Raw genomic sequence first — 15,956 nt, 5'->3', positions numbered from 1 at the left:
CTCCTTGTGCGACCCCTCTGGGCCATCAGGCTTTGCTGCTCACATGCTGGCCTTGCAACACAGTCCCTTCGGTTCCCATGAGTTCCCCTGCTCCGTGTGGTCCGGCGTTGTGCTGAACCCTGGGCTAATTCTGCCCCACGCCCCTCACCGGGCAACTGCACGCATGCATGCACCCTCCCCCCCCAGTTGAACACAAACTTTTATTGATATATTTACAATTTTAAAATAATTTGGAAGCCTACCAGTGCCTCAATCACTATAATAAAATAAACTCTAAGTACGTATACATTTTGGGATTTGATTTAGGGTTTTTTATCATGGAAAATCAGAGCTCCCACTGCCCTCTTTGCTCACCAGGACAAAAGTCCAGGCCCTTCACTTCCCATCCACAGCCTCCTGGGCCTGCTGATGCCCCTCATTCCCCACCCACAGACTTCTACCCCCACCCCTGCCAAAGGGGGGCCCCAGGTGCTAGGGCTATGGGGCCAGGGACCCAAGTCTGAAGCCCCCTAAGACCCGCCTTTACCTGTGGGGAGTTGCTCTCCAGATTGCCTGGCGGCCATATTGTGAGTGTGCAGCTGCACATGGGGTCCCCTGCCTGCTCCCCCCAGCTTTTTGCAGGCTGGAACTCTGCCAGGTTGCAGAGAGCTCTTTGCAAGAGTGGAAAATCCATGCGGTTTTTTTTCCTTTTTTCCATGGGAACTGGAAAACTTAGATCCTTGCTGATGAGAGTCCAAGTCTCTTCTGCAGGTTTTGTTGGCAGTGCTTTGGAGACACCTACATAAGAATCTGTGTGGACAAGCACTGGAAGGAGACAGGGAAGTTTACTACTGGTAACTGGAGTTCTTTGAGGTGTTTTCCTTATACACGTTTGAACACCACTGTTCTTCCCATCTTAGAGACGGGTTGTACAGCAAAGCCCGCTCAGTCCATTCCATATTAACCTATTTCCAGCATGTGTATTTCTAGGGAACTGCAGTATTTCTGTTGGGTTCTTACTTCTCATTATGAAAAATGGAGTTATGTGGATCAGTTCAGTGCGTTTTTAGCTGCTTCTGATTTTATTGCATCATGATGTTTCTTTTTATGCTTTCCTAATTTCATATTTCACACTGCAGTGCAGTGCAGAGGTCACAAAAGACAAAGAAGAGACATTTCTGAGTTACTGAAGTGTCCAAAAAGACTGGAATTCTGTCATGTGTGTGACTAGAGTCTGTTCTAGAATAGAGTTCTCCTGTAAGTCAATTTTTTATGGTTTTGTTAGACTATTTGAAAAGCCGTTTTGGATAGAAACTAAGCATGAGGAAGTTTAGCCTCAAAAATATTCCTTTCAAGATGTTGTGGAGGGAGCTGGATGTAGGCTTTGAGTAGGAGTAACTGTTGTTGGTTTGCTTTCTCCCCCTCCTATCAATGGCACTGTTGCCACATGCTTTAGAATTGCCGGAATCCAGCAGCTCAGCAATCTTCATTACCCATGTCACTCTCTTTTTTCAGCCTGAGTTACTAGAGGTCAGAATTCTCTTTTGGACCAATACAGTTGGTCCAATAAAAGTTATAATAAAAAATGCTTGCCTCTCACATTTCCTGGACCATTGCAGCTACAACAACATTGTAACCCTACTACTTATATGCCTGTACCTGTTTTCTCAAATTCACATTTGAGGGATTAGAAAATACAGTTGAAAAACCATTTTGGGTAGAATTCTGTTTCCCTTTGTGCTCCTAGACGGCAGTTCAAACTAGTTGTATAAGTGACTTCCACACAGCTTGTGATGTTTTTACACTCTGTTATCCGTGTAATGGGAATCTCTAAGCACATGTACATATACTGGATATGTGCAGTAAGTTACACATTGGCCAGGCCAGTACATGGCTGCATATGCACACCCAGTGTACATGTATTTGTAAGTCATGAAATTGTAGCCAAACAAAAAGAATCCCTGACTAACGAACATTACCGGAGAAAGAGGGCCCTCCCATGTTTAGTCCTCCACAACTGAGTTGTTAGAGCACTCACACAGAGTAAAAGACCCATTTTCTAGGACCCTTTCTCCCAGAGAGGATTTGAATTTTGCATGCCACTGATATTCCAGCACAGTGTGCCTACATGCTACCAGTTAAACACTTTTTAGGCTCTTTTTCAGTGCACCTTTTGAAACTGCCCTCCTGGACAGCAAAGAGAGGAAAATATGCAGGGTCAGGAAGAAAAGGACAGGCTAGAGTGTGTGTGGCTCAGTCAGGTGCTATTCCTTTGAAAGGGAGCAGATCTTGTGGAATCTCGCTCCCAGTGAGGCAGAAACTTCCCTACCGCTGGCTTGAGCAAGGAGTCTGAAATTGAGTTTGTTTTCACTTCCGGAAGCACTGGCTCTGCCAGATGTCATAGCATGTGAACAATTCAAGAAATTTCTTAGACATCAAAATCTGGTGGATTTTGGTGGAAACAAACATGAAAAAAGTCCTTTCTGCGAAATATTTTACAAGTAGGTAGTTTAAGGACTAATGTGTAATATGAAAAGTGGGTTAACACACAGAGCTTGGCTTCCATAAACAACAAAGATTGTATTTCTCTTGTTTGTATGTGCTGCAGTTGTGGTGCTGTTGCCATTAATAGAGAAAGGCAGGAATTTGGTAGTGATGCTTTGGATTTTGGCCTTCCTATGTTTAAGCGGAGGTTAAGACTTTTAAGAGGTGTTAGAGAGGCAGACTGGGATACGACTGGAAGCAGTGAAAGGGGATTAATTATTCATCAGCCATGTTGTGATACTCACTGCACAAGTAAAGGTTGCAGTAGCAAGAGTTGGTGAGACAGGCCATTTTTAGTGCAGATACTGTAGAATCAGCCTAGGAAATACATGTGTCAGAAAAGAATGAACTGAGCACAGACCACCTAATTGTAAGAATTAATTAAGCTCTTCTTTCAGCAGATGGTGTTAGAAATCTAAACTTGGACTCTACGTCAATGGGCTTACCCATGTCAGATCCAGCTGCATGGGCCACTGCAATGAACAATCTAGGGATGGCACCAATGGGAATGACAGGACAGCCACTATTGCCTGGTATGTGATTTTACTGATGTCATGCCTGTCTTTAATATTCTAAATATTTCTTTGCAGTAAGGACATTCAGAGTTTATCTCAGTGAACATTTATTTCCATATTAAAATACACAGAGAGGGTAAATTTATAAAATGTACATATAGTTTGAGTTCATTATTTATTTATTATTGACTTATTTAAAAAGCAGTCTTTGAATTTGCTGGTTTCAAAAGAAGTTGCCATAAATGTAGATTGATAGACATTGAATGATATTTGAACTCCCTCACCCTTCCCACCCATTCATGCTCCAGAACAGATACCAGTCAGTGTTCATTATAAGTTCAGCAAGGGCTGTTGTGAATCAGGATTGAGAGGCATTAACATTACTTTGTGGGGATCCTAGGGCTGCAGCAGCTATCGTCCCTCTACGGGTTACATTTATGCAGCAATTAACACATCAATTGCATCATAAATGGTAATACTAATACTTGTGCATTTAAGGCACCATAAAATGGAAAACCTGCCATAAAAATGATTTACATATAACATAGAGCATTTTATGGCTGGTTTGTGTGGCATCTTATGTTGAATATGTGGCAGATCTGGGGCTGGGGCCAACAATCAGCTGATTGTCAATTCTGGCCTGGGACAACACCAGGGCCTCAAACTGGCCCCAGACTTGCTGGCACCCAGTTTTCAACTTGTCAGTGCAGGGTGATGATTCTGGGCTCCCCTTGCACTGGTAGGTAGGAAGGGTGCAGTTGGGATCTGAGCCCCAATCCCAACAATCATGCTTTCTGTCAAGCATGTATGGCAAGGCAGGAAGCTTGATTGTTGGGATTGGGGATCAGAGCCCATTACACCTTTAAACAAACATCTGCCATGGGCCTTTCATACCGTGACAGAGCTGTTTATGTTGCTTGCTTCATCCTATCATGCTGGAACTGTTCCAGTAATGGTATTAAGCGAAGTTAATTCTACACTGAGCAGGCTTGGAACTGGTTAGAGACAAAGCAGGAATGAATAGGAAAGAGCAGAGGTCTGAATATAGTGTGGTATAAAATAGATGCAGAAACCCTACATCTCTTAATCACGCTTCCTGTACTTTACAGAACAAAGCAATGGTTTATTATGTAGTTGGTATTGTGTTCAGTTGTAACAGTCTCATTTAGCTTCCTGTGTAATATGTAAGCGTTTTTTTCTTCTCTCTCTGTTTTGCCAGACCTCCTTTTATTTCTTGGTTATACCAATCTTCTTGATTTTCCTTCCTGTTAGTGATTTGTTGTTTTTTCAAGTGTCTGCCTCTTCTTTTCTTTCTCACTTTCTGTCAGCTTTTCTCTGTGTCACCCAGTACAGATGATGGGCCTCAGAGCTACAATTTGGTTGGCAGTCTATCTGTAATCCTTATTAGCAGGAGGAATGTGGAAGGATTCATGGACTCCTAGTTAAGGTGCTGGCCATGAGCCCTACTCTAGGTCTCCAGAGTTCGGGTCTAACTCTAGATGTGGTGACTTTGGAAGGGCAAGGAAGCATCTTTTCCTTCTCTTTGCTCCCTGGGTCTACTCCAAAGCCTCCCACCTCCCACACCCAACTCAGCTAATGTGAGGGAGGTGCAAGGAGTCTCTGTTCTCTCCCTTTTCTGTGAAGGATGAAGCAGTTCCTACCCTTTAAAGCTCCAGCACTACGTTTGCTGCAGTTTAGATCATTCTAAAGCATCAAGATAGCTAAAACATGTTCCTATATTGTGCTCTTGGTAGAGCTGGCTGGGAATTTTTCAAAGAAAGAGGATTTTTTAAATTGGAAAATTAAACTTTTCCAGGGCAATTTTGATGTAATTTTCATGAGGAACCTCCTCTATGTCCCTGATGGAATTCCTGCTATAGTGATGGAAGCTATAGTGAGTGTGCCAATACCAAAGCTCAGTGAGTGTGCCAGTACCATAATAGTGTGGTGTTTGGGTGCTCACCTGGGAAGTCTGACAACTGAGAGTATAAGGTTTTAGGCCCTTCTTGCATCTGAATCAGAGCAGGGACTTGAATCCAGACCACCCTTAAATCACATGAGTACCCTAAACAAAACAAAGCCTATTAGGAATTAGGGAGGTGGGTTTCAATCTATTGGAACTGTTCCACTTAGTATACAAAAATTAAAGAAACTTTAGAAAAGAGAATTTGAACTTGGATTTCCCATGTTGTACATAAGTCATAACCACTGGGCTGTTGGCATAACAGTTTATCTCGCTCTCTCTCTCATACTCTTATTTTTCATAAAAAGTCTTGGTTTTGCCCAGATGTAGTTCAGGAAGCTTTTCACTTCACAAAATTATTGCATGGTTGGAGTACTGTTTCTTATCTGACTCTAAGCCTTGGAAACCCAGCACAGTAAGTGACAATGTCCCTGCGGTGATGGAAGAGATGGTGCCCTCCTCAACAGCAGGATACCCCTGCAGCTGTTTCTTGAGACAGCATAAGCAAGCTACCAACTGAGTCTTAGGATGTGTGCAGTGTGACATCTAGGCCTGACTGGACAGCAGGGGGTCCCAAAAAATCCCTTCCCTGATTCTGGAGAAGGAGAGGAATAACAACTTAAAATAGAAAGGCTTAGGAAAGCTGGTCAGGCTTGTTCTCTAGCTATTTCATTCCAACTTAAAACTGATGGAAGTCTTCAATTTATGTTTCTGGACACTTGATACCCCTAATTGCTCAAGATTAACCCCCTGTACACCATTTCTATTCATAGCACTAGAACTGCCGCATCAGCGACCTCAGTGCACCGTACAACAACCACCTACCTCAGCATGAATGTTTAGAATCATAGACCATAGGGTTGAAATGGACCTTGTGGAAGAAATCAAACTTTGTGTTGTGTTTTGGTATAGAATTAACAGACCCAGTCTGAGTTTATTGGAGCTCATACAAGCGAATGCAGGGAGGGTTTTAACCAGAACTCCTCCCTTCTACAAGTTAACATACCTTTTTATACCTAAAACTGTGAAAACAGACACGTGATTTAAACAAAGCAACCTTGAAAGACAGGAAGAGGTAGATCATTCGGTAATTACACATGACAGTTGTTTGCTCAGCAACACATTTTGTTTTGAGAACTGTTATCACCTTGTTGATTTTAGGAAAGAAAGAAACATTTGTTCCCAAAGAACTGTAAAAGACATAATAAAGCAGAAGGGTTTTTCTTATCTTAGAATATTCTTAAATATACAGCGTCAGCATCTTTTTTTCAATTTGTTTTCCTTCACTCTCTTTTCTTAGTCAGGGTAGAGGCCTGGATAAATTTATTTCTACATTCTCCCCTTTTGGGCCTTTTAGGCCCAACATACTAGATATTTATAGCCATTAATCTTTTGACTTCTAACTCTTCTTCTTTACCATTAGCTATTTCAACATACATGTTATACACTTTGTTTCTTTGCATAGAGGTTGACAAGCTGTCTTGCATTCAAAGGTACTGGTATCATAGGTATCCCTCTGGTGGAATGGAGAGGGACATGGCTACATATCCAGCAATGAGAAACATTTAAATCTATTGCATATTGGTATGATAGTTGAAGAAAAACATTTTGACGAACTGCCGGAGGGGAGTGATCTTCTTAACCTGTTTTGGAGCATAGTCTGATTTATAAAGTTCTTTTTAGCTGGTAAGTCTTTAAGTTCATATAGGATGATCCAATGGGAAAAACTGAGAATCACCGAAGTCACGACTAACCAACCCCACCTTGGGAACCAGGAACTAGGTAGAGGCCTTTTTCCTGTCCCGAAGGGCATAGTGCTGTTGTTGGGGCATGTCCTCTTCGCTCTGTAGTGGCAAGTTCTCTTTGCCAGTAGGTGCCTGGCTCACTAGTGGTCTTGTGCTCTCCTGCTGGCAGGTGCTAGGCTCACTACCAGTCTGTGAAGGCTGATTACAAAATTGAAACGGGGGAGACTCTGGGTCTAACGGGGCTGATGTTTTCTTATTGTGTGAAGCATGACTCCACATCGGGAGTCCTTGACATTTTATTGTAGTATTGGTGGTCAGGAGTACTTGGAATGGGTCTTTCCAGTGAGGTTCCAGCAGTGATTTTCGTTGATGGACTTTTATATGGACCCAGTCTCCAGGCAGGATAGAATGGCATGGCTCATTCGGTTCTTTGGGGAGAGCTGTGTGTACCTGTGAAACGAAAATTCATAACACGCTTCATTAGTGCCTTACAATAGTCCAGAATAGTATCATCAAGAAAATGTATATTGCAAAGGTGGGAGGTAACAGGTGGTGAGGCGGGGAGCCTCATGGGCCTTCCCATCAGGATTTAATGTGGGCTAAGCCCAGTCTTTCGGTTGGCAGTAGATCTCATACTCAGGGCTATGGGAAGTGCATCTGGCCATTTCAGGTGAGTCTCAGCACAAATTTTGGCTAGTTTATTTTTCAGAATGCCATTTTGGTGTTCCACTTGGCCTGAGGCCTGTGGATGGTATGGGCAATGAAAGTTTTGTTGAATCTGCAGGACTTTGCAGACTTCTTTCATTATTTGCCCAGTAAAATCAGTTCCTCTATTGGAGTTTATGGATAAAGGAATACCAAACCTTGGAATAAAATCTCTGAGCAATCTTTTGCTTACAGTGGTGGTGTCGGCCTTTGCACATAGGTAGGCTTCTACCCATCCAGAGAACATACACAAAATAACAAGAACATATGCATAAGAGCAACATTTCTGCATTTGAATAAAATCTAATGGTAAATTTACAAACGGTCCCCAAGATGGAGGATGCGCTGCCTGTTTTGTCTTTTACAGATTTTCCCACATTATGGGCTTGACAAATCAGGCAGGCATAACAGTACTGCTGAGCTACAGATGGAAGGGTTGGAGCAAACCAATCAAGCTTAACAGCTTCTATCATCCCCCCCCTTTGCTCGTATGTGCCATGCCATGGTGTAGGCGAGCGAGGTAGGGAAGGAGGACCATTGGGGCAACCAGGCGGCAGTCTGGGGAGCACCACAAAAGGTCAGGGTGTAACAAATAAACACCCATCCAGTCTCCGTGAACATTTTTCTGGTTCTGGAGCCTGATCTTGGAGGAGGGCAACATTGTGAAGACTTGCCAATGGAGACTGGGCAGTTGGGATGGACAAAAACACAGGCGTGGCCTGAGGAGTGGAAATAGTCGCAGCTTTGGCAGCAGCCAGAGCATTTCTACATGTAACATCATCATAAGGTTTCTGGTGGGCTTGGCATTTAATAACAGCATTAGCAGAAGGCAATTGTGATGCATTTAGCAAGGCTTCTACATATGGCCCATTACTGATTTTGGTACCCCCTGACATGAAGAAGCCTCTTTGCTTCCAAAGTTGACCATAATCATGTACAATACCAAAAACATAGCAAGAATCATTAAAAATATTAACAGAGGTACCAGAGGCTAAGGTACCAGCCCTTGTGAGGGCCACAAGCTCGGCAACTTGAGCTGCATACACATCAGGCATGGGATGGCTTTCTATGACATCATATTGGGAGCATACTGCATATCCTGCAGCAAGGGAACCTTTTGAGCTTCTGTGACATGATTCATCAACACAGAATACTAGCTTTGGGTTTTGCAAGAGGGTATCTTTTAGATCAGTGCGGGACATTGTTAGGTGAGCAGTGACAGTAATGCAATCATGGAGTTCACCATCTGAAGGGGTAGGTAACAAAGAAGCGGGGTTTAAAACAGGGCATCTAGTTAGTGTGACAATTTCAGTAGAGAGGAGTAAGATCTTGTATTTAGTCAATCTAGCTTTTGAAAGGTGTTGGGTTTTAGCCTTTAGCAAAAGGGCTGCCACAGCGTGTGGGACAGCAATAGTGAGCAGAGAGCCGAATACAGGAGTACAGGAAAGTTCAACAGCGATAGCTGCTGCGGCTACAGCACAAAGGCAGGGAGGAAAACCAGCGGCAACTGGGTCAAGAGCGGAACTATAGTAAGTGATGGGATGATGCTTGTCTCCATGCTTTTGAGTGAGCACAGCAAGTACAAATCCATCTTTTTCATGACAAAAAAGGAAAAAGGGCTTAGTGTAATCAGGAAGGCCTAAGGCAGGAACTTGTGACAGAGCTTGTTAAATAGAAACAAAAGTGGCTTCAGCCTCTGAGGTCCAGGGTAAAGGTTCAGGGGTATTAACGAGAGTCAGTTTTGTAGTGGCTTGACTGTAGAAGCATAGCCCAGTATCCACTGGCAGCAATAGCCGGCCATACCTAGAAAGGTATGCATTTGGGACAGTGGTTGGCTTAGGGATTTTAAGAATGGCTTTATTCTGGAGGAAGAAAGTAGTCACTCTCCAACAGAAATATCATGATCCAAATAGTGGACACGGGGAAGACAAAGTTGTAGCTTTTCTTTAGATGCCTTATGGCCTTTTAGGGCAAGAGAGGTGAGGAGAGTTAAGGAATCAGCTTTACAGGCTTCAAGGGGGGTAGATGTTAAAAGCAAATCATCTACGTACTGCACAAGCACAGAACTCTCGTTAAATACTATGTCATCTACGTTTTTCTTTAGTATTTGAGAAAATAGAGAAGGGGATTCGGTATAACCTTGGGGCAGTTGAGTTCAGGTATACTGGAGTCCTTGATAGGTAAATGCAAAGAGAAACTGGCTATTAGGGTGTATAGGAATGGAGAAAAATGCAGAGCACAAATCAATGACAGTGAAATATCTTGTCCTGTATCCCTCCTGATGCAAGTTAATAGCTGGGTTTGGTATGACAGGAGAAGTAGGTAAAACTACAGAATTTACTGCACAGAGATATTGTATAAAGCGATAGGTATTCTTTCTAGGTTTCCTTACAGGAAGAATAGGCATATTACAAGGGCTTTTAGTTGGAATAACCGTGCTTTAAAAGGGCAGTTTATAACAGGGCATATCCCATCTTCAGTTTCTGGGCGTAAAGGGTATCGAGCAACCTTAGGTAAAGGTTTAGCTGGGTTTAATTTGATTCTTACAGGCTGGGCGGTATGGATTTGCTCTACTTCATTAGCGTGCTGGGACCAGAGAGATGAAGGGACAGCCTTTATGATTTCTTCTTGCAACACAGAAAGATCAGAAAACTCAGGCGCAGGGGGTGAGCTATCTAAGACAGCGAGCACAGCCAGTTCATTAACACAGGAAACATCTAGATAAACACCATTAGGAGAACAGTAAATGGTACAGCCAAGTTTACAAAGCAAATCTCTTCCCAACAAATTAACAGGAGAACAAGGACTGAGGAGAAAAGCATGTTGATCTGAAACAGGACCTAGAGAAACATGTAATAGTTGGGACACAGGCTGAGGAACTATTTGATTTGAAATTCCTACAGCATTTATAGCATCAGAGGAGAGGGGAGTTGTAGAAAATTCTTCAGCTTGGAGAGTAGAATGGCTTGCACCTGTGTCTACTAAACATTTTGTAGAGATGCCATTTATTACGCAGGAGATGAAGGGGTCTCCTTGATTAAGTGAGAGAAGTGGGGCTGTGATGATGTTACTATTCCTCAGGCTGTCTTAACAGGAGTGTCTTTGTTTCAGGACAGAGAATTGAGTGAGAGGAGGTGGTGGCAGGTCAACTGTCATCTGTGGCTGGCCAGGCCAATGAGGACAGTGGGCCTTCTAGTGTCCTGGTTGACTACAATAGTGACAACTGTCACTAATTTGGGACTGAAAGCCTCCTTGTCCCATCCCACGACCACGTCCCCTGCCTCTAAATTGTCCCCGAAGGAACCCTCTGCCTCTGCCCCTACTAAAAGTTTGCAATTGTAATGACATTAACTTAGTTTCTGTGATTTCTTTTTTTCTTTCTTGACAGGTTGTACAATGATTAACAATGGTGATTAGTTCTGCCAGTGTCTTAGTTTGCCAGCCTACAGCAATTGTGCACAGTTGTTCCTGGACTTCAGGAAGGAGTCCTTGAACGAAAGTAGCAGCCACTGCTTTTGAGGCAGTTTCAGCTGCCTCTTCAATACCTGAATGTCTTTCAAATACTAGTTTTAAGTGGTCTAAGTAATCTGCTGGGGATTCTCCTTTATTTTGCTTGCAATTATTTATTTTTGCCCAGTCATTTTTTCTAGGGCAAATCTTAAGTATGGCCTCAAGAAGATGTTCTTGGGCACTCACTGAGCGACCATCGCTTCCAGGATCTTGAGTAGGCCATTTAGCCTGCGTGATGAGGTGTTCACGAACCTCAGAGAGCAGAATAGGTTTATATCTGCCCAGATTGGCTCATAACAATTAATTACAGTTTCTAATTCATCTTTAAACTTCTGAGGTTCTTCCCGGATGTTGGAGAATTGCTTAATAAGGTTTAGGAGATCTCCTGGAGTCCAGGGGGCATGAACTGTGACTGTAGATTCCCCATTTGGACCCTGCCCTGGGAGTTGATGTAAGGGCATTTGGAGAGTCTTTTTGAGTTTAGGAGGCGGGAGTGGACCATATTGGGTGCTGGACCTTAAATAAGAGGAGGTCAAGGCTTCAGGAGACAGACACCCAGGTTCCAGTGAATCCGGGTATGCCCAGGGGGGAGGAGATGATTGTTGGGTGATAGGTTCCTGGGGTGAGCTTTTCCCACCGGAAGAGTCTATTTGGTCACTCTGGATTTCTTTGGATTTAGATTGTGCCTGGGACTGGTATGGGGTTGGCACACTAATGAAATCAATTATGTCTTCTACAGATTCATTCTCAGTCAATTGTTGATAAAGCGGTGTTGGTGCTGCAGGTGCTGTTGCTATTGATGGGGGATCCCCTATTGGTACTGTAGTTTTCAAATCCTTTATCTGAGATTTCAGTTTGTCTTGGGAGTCCTTAAGGCTCCAAACTTGAGATTCTTGACGTCGTTTGGAAGCTTCTTCATACCAATCAAAAAATGAATCCCACTGAGTCTGTGGCGCTTTACTGCCTTTTGACTCAAGGGCTCTACAGAGATGAATGATTTTACTTAAATCAAATGTTCCCTCCAGGGGAAACTGCAAACTAGAGTCACCTTTGGTTATACCTGTTCCATTTATTTAAAAACTTACAACACTTATGGCCATAGTGTGTGTATGTGTTCAATGCTGGAGTCCCTTTTGGCAGAGCCGGTACATCTTTAGATCCTCTGTTCCCCATTTCTTTGACTCAATTCACACAGGTCTTTCGCACAGGTATGGCTTATTGAGGGTGTCCGGTCAGGTTGTGAGATTAGCTGAAGGCACAGAAATGCTGTGACTAATGTCCAAAGACAAGACTCCACGGCAATAACAGCACACAGTGCAGCAACTCACAGTTAGACACGGCTCATTTATAGATTTCATAGATATCAGGGCTGGAAGGGACCTCGGGAGATCATCGAGTCCAGCCCCCTGCCCAAAGGGCAGGAAGTCAGCTGGGGTCATAGGATTCCAGCAAGATAAGCATCCAATTTACTCTTGAAGGTGTTCAATGTAGGTGCTTGAACCACCTCCACTGGCAGACTGTTCCAGACCTTGGGGGCTTGGACAGTAAAGAAATTCTTCCTTATGTCCAGCCTGAAACGGTCTTGCAGGAGTTTGTGACCATTCGAACTAGTCATCCCTTGGGGCGCTCTGGTGAACAAACGTTCCCCCAGATCCTGGTGGTCACCCTGATAAACTTATAGGTGGCCATCAGATCACCCCTGAGCCTGCGCTTTTCCAGGCTAAAGAGTCCCATGTCTCTCAGCCTATCATCGTAAGATCTGTTTTCCTGACCTCTGATCATGCGCGTGGCTCTCCTCTGGACTCTCTCAAGCTTCTCCACATCCTTTTTGAATTGTGGAGCCCAAAACTGGACGCAGTACTCCAGCTGCGGCCTCACCAGGGCCAAGTACAAGGGGAGAATGACGTCCCGGGATTTGCTTGAGAAGCATCTATGGATGCAAGCCAGTGTTTTGGTTGCTATACTAGCCGCAGCAATCGCATTGGAGGCTCATGTTCATCTTGTGGTCAATGATGACCCCCAAGTCTCTTTCTTCTGTAGTGCTATCCAACGTAGCACTGCCGAGCCTATAAGGGTGCTGCAGGTTTTTCCTCCCAAGGTGGAGAACCTTGCATTTTTCGGTGTTAAACACCATTAGGTTCTCGTCCGCCCATTTGCTGAGCTTGTCCAGGTCAGCCTGGATCACCTGCCTATCTTCTGCCGTGGATGCTTTGCCCCAAAGTTTGGTGTCATTGGCGAACTTGGCCAGTCCACTCCTGACTCCAATGTCCACATCATTAATGAAGATGTTGAACAGGATGGGTCCCAGGACAGAGCCTTGAGGGACCCCACTGGTCACAGGGCACCACGATGAGTGACTGCCATCAATCACAACCCTCTGGGTCCGACCACAGACACAATTTCCCAGCCAGCGGATCGTGGTGGAGCCAAGGCCACAACTGGCCAGTTTGGCCAAGAGGTGATCGTGGGATACCAGATCAAAAGCTTTTTTGAAGTCAAGATATATGACATCAATCTCTTCTCCCTTGTCCAGGTGATAGGTCACCTGGTCATAGAAGGAAATGAGATTGGTCAAACAAGACCTACCCGCAACAAACCCGTGCTGGCTATCCCTTAGAATGTTAGCCTGGGCCAGTCCATCAAGGATGGCCTCCTTAATAAACTTTTCTAAGATCTTCCCCAGGATAGAAGTCAGGCTAATGGGCCTGTAGTTAGCCGGATCCACTCTCCTCCCTTTCTTGAAGATAGGCACCACATTGGCCTTCTTCCAGTCTTTGGGCACTACACCAGAGCACCAGGAGTTTTCAAAGATCCATGCCAGGGGCTGGGCTATGACGCTCGCCAGCTCCTTGAGTACCCTGGGGTGCAGATTGTCAGGGCCGGCTGACTTGAAGGTATCCGGCTTCTCAAGGTGTTCCTTCACAAGGTCAGCATTTATGGAGGGTAGGGGATGCCCATCACCCTGATCTCCCTGTCCCATAGCAGGCATGGGCGTCCCATGGGACTGATGAAAGACTGACGCAAAGTACCTATTTAATAGGTTGGCTTTTTCCTGGGCGTCAGTTGTCAGTTGCCCCATCTGGTTTAGCAGGGGTCCAACGTTGCCCTTGCTTTTCCTCCGGCTCCCCAGATACCTGAAAAAGGACTTTTTGTTGTCCTTGATGCTTGAAGCTAGTTGGAGTTCAGTTGCAGCCTTGGCTTTCCTGGTTTGCTCCCTGCAGGACCGGACCAGTGCAGAATAATCCTCCTTGGAGGTGAATCCCGTCCTCCATCCTTTGTAGGCTTTCCTTTTTAGCCGCAGGAGGTCCGCTGGATCCCTGGAGAGCCAGGAGGGCTGCTGTGCCTTCTTGCTGCCTTTCCTCCATGTTGGAATAGATTTAGCTTGTGCATTGAGGATCGCTTCCTTGAGAAGCAACCACTCTTCTTGAACTCCCATCTCCCTGGGGTCATGGTCCCTGAGGGCCTGACCGACAAGCCTCTTGAGCTTGTCAAAGTCAGCTTTTCTGAAGTCAAGGACTTCTGTGTTGCTGACTGACTTGCCAGCTTTACGGCGGACGGTGAAGGTGATCAGCTCATGGTCGCTGTTGCCCAGCTTCCCATTGATCACTATGTCGCCGATTAGGTCGTCCCCCATAGCCAGTACCAGGTCGAGCAGTGCTTTGCCTCTCGTTGGCCCATAGACTTCTTGAGTCAGGTAGAGGTCATCCACGCACGAGAGAAAGCTTTGCAACCGCTCGGATTTTGCTGAGTGATCTTCCCAGGAGATGTCCGGGTAATTGAAGTCATGCATGACAACCAAGGTCCTGGAGCAAGCGGCCTCAGTCAGTTCCCAGGTGAACTGGTCAAGCTCAGGACTTTGAGTGGGAGGTCTGTAGTAGACTCCCACCGTTATGTCCCCTGTGCCATATTCCCCACGAATTTTTACCCAGAGGGTCTCTAGCCATCCATGCTGGTCACCAATATCAGCTTGCAGGGACATGTAGCTTTCCTTCACATAGAGAGCTACACCCCCGCCCCTTTTGTCAACACGATCCCTCCTGTACAGGGTATAGCCCTCTATACCCGTGGTCCAGTCATGGGTGGAGTCCCACCAGGTCTCCCTTATCCCAATGACGTCATAATTCTTTGCACTGAGCAGGAGGACGAGCTCCTCCTGTTTGTTGCCCAGGCTCCTGGCATTAGTGTACAGGCAGGCAAGTGTCCCCTTGGGGGCTCATGCCTTGCCCACAGATTGTGCCAGGGCTGGGGCAGGGGTGGGCTCCCTTAAGTGCCTTTGTCTGCTGGCTTTGCAAGGGCCGTTCAGCGGGCCAACAGGGGGCAGTAGTCCCCCCATTCCCCAGCGGGCTTAGTTTAAAGCCCGGTGGAGCAGGTCAGCCAGCCTGGCTGAGAAGAGCCTCCTCCCCAGGGGAGAGAGGTGGAGGCCGTCTCTTCCCAGCAGCTTGCTGCCTCTCTCTCCAAAGAGTGGGCTGTGGTCATGGAACCCAAAGCCTTCCCGGTGACACCAGCTCTGCAGTCTTTGGTTCACCGCGTGGATCCTCCTCTCCCTCCTCAGCCCATAGCCCGAGACTGGGAGGATCGACGAAAACACCACCTGAGCTCCCAGACCCCTAAGCCCTGCTCCCAAATCCCTGTAGTGCCTCATGACCTGGCTGGGGGTGCTCTGAGCCGTGTCATTGGTGCCCACGTGAATAAGGAGCATGGGGTAGTGGTCTGTGGGCCGGAGGAGCTGTGGGATCCTCTCCGCAATGTCTCGGATGTGGGCCCCCGGGAAGCATGTGGGCCCCTCGGGCTAAGGGGTCGGGGCGGCAGATTGCCCCATCAGTCCCCCGCAGGATGGAGTCTCTCACAACAAACACCTTTCGCTTTGTCTTGGGGAGAGCGGGGCCAGTAGCTGTGGTTGAGCCTGGGTTGCCTGTGGGAGCTAGGAACTGAGCAGGCTCTGCTGGGGCTGCAAGAGGTGTGAACCTGTTGCTAAGCTCCGGCAAGGGAGGGGCC

General features: G+C 45.8%; 1 protein-coding gene across 15 annotated transcripts in view; it reads left to right on the top strand.

The window, feature by feature from the left end:
- The window catches only part of ENOX2 (ecto-NOX disulfide-thiol exchanger 2), a 188,882-nt gene that overhangs the window by 97,857 nt on the left and 75,069 nt on the right, over positions 1 to 15,956 (top strand). For 13 of the 15 annotated variants that reach the window (XR_016443987.1, XM_090061313.1, XM_090061322.1 and 10 more), the window contains one exon: positions 2,922 to 3,056. Coding sequence is in view for 14 of the 15 variants with exons in the window: in XM_090061313.1 (XP_089917439.1) it covers positions 2,922 to 3,056 (135 nt within the window). In the remaining variant the exon portion in view is untranslated. The remainder of the gene's footprint in view (positions 1 to 2,921; positions 3,057 to 15,956) is intronic. The other 2 variants (XM_090061310.1, XM_090061311.1) reach the window with 1 other exon arrangement.

Source organism: Crocodylus siamensis, chromosome 8, assembly GCF_052110815.1.
Source record: "Crocodylus siamensis isolate JL-2025a chromosome 8, ASM5211081v1, whole genome shotgun sequence".
In the NCBI taxonomy this organism is placed as follows: domain Eukaryota; kingdom Metazoa; phylum Chordata; order Crocodylia; family Crocodylidae; genus Crocodylus; species Crocodylus siamensis.
Note: the sequence above shows the minus strand (reverse complement) of the source record. Positions and strands in the feature narration are given on the sequence as shown.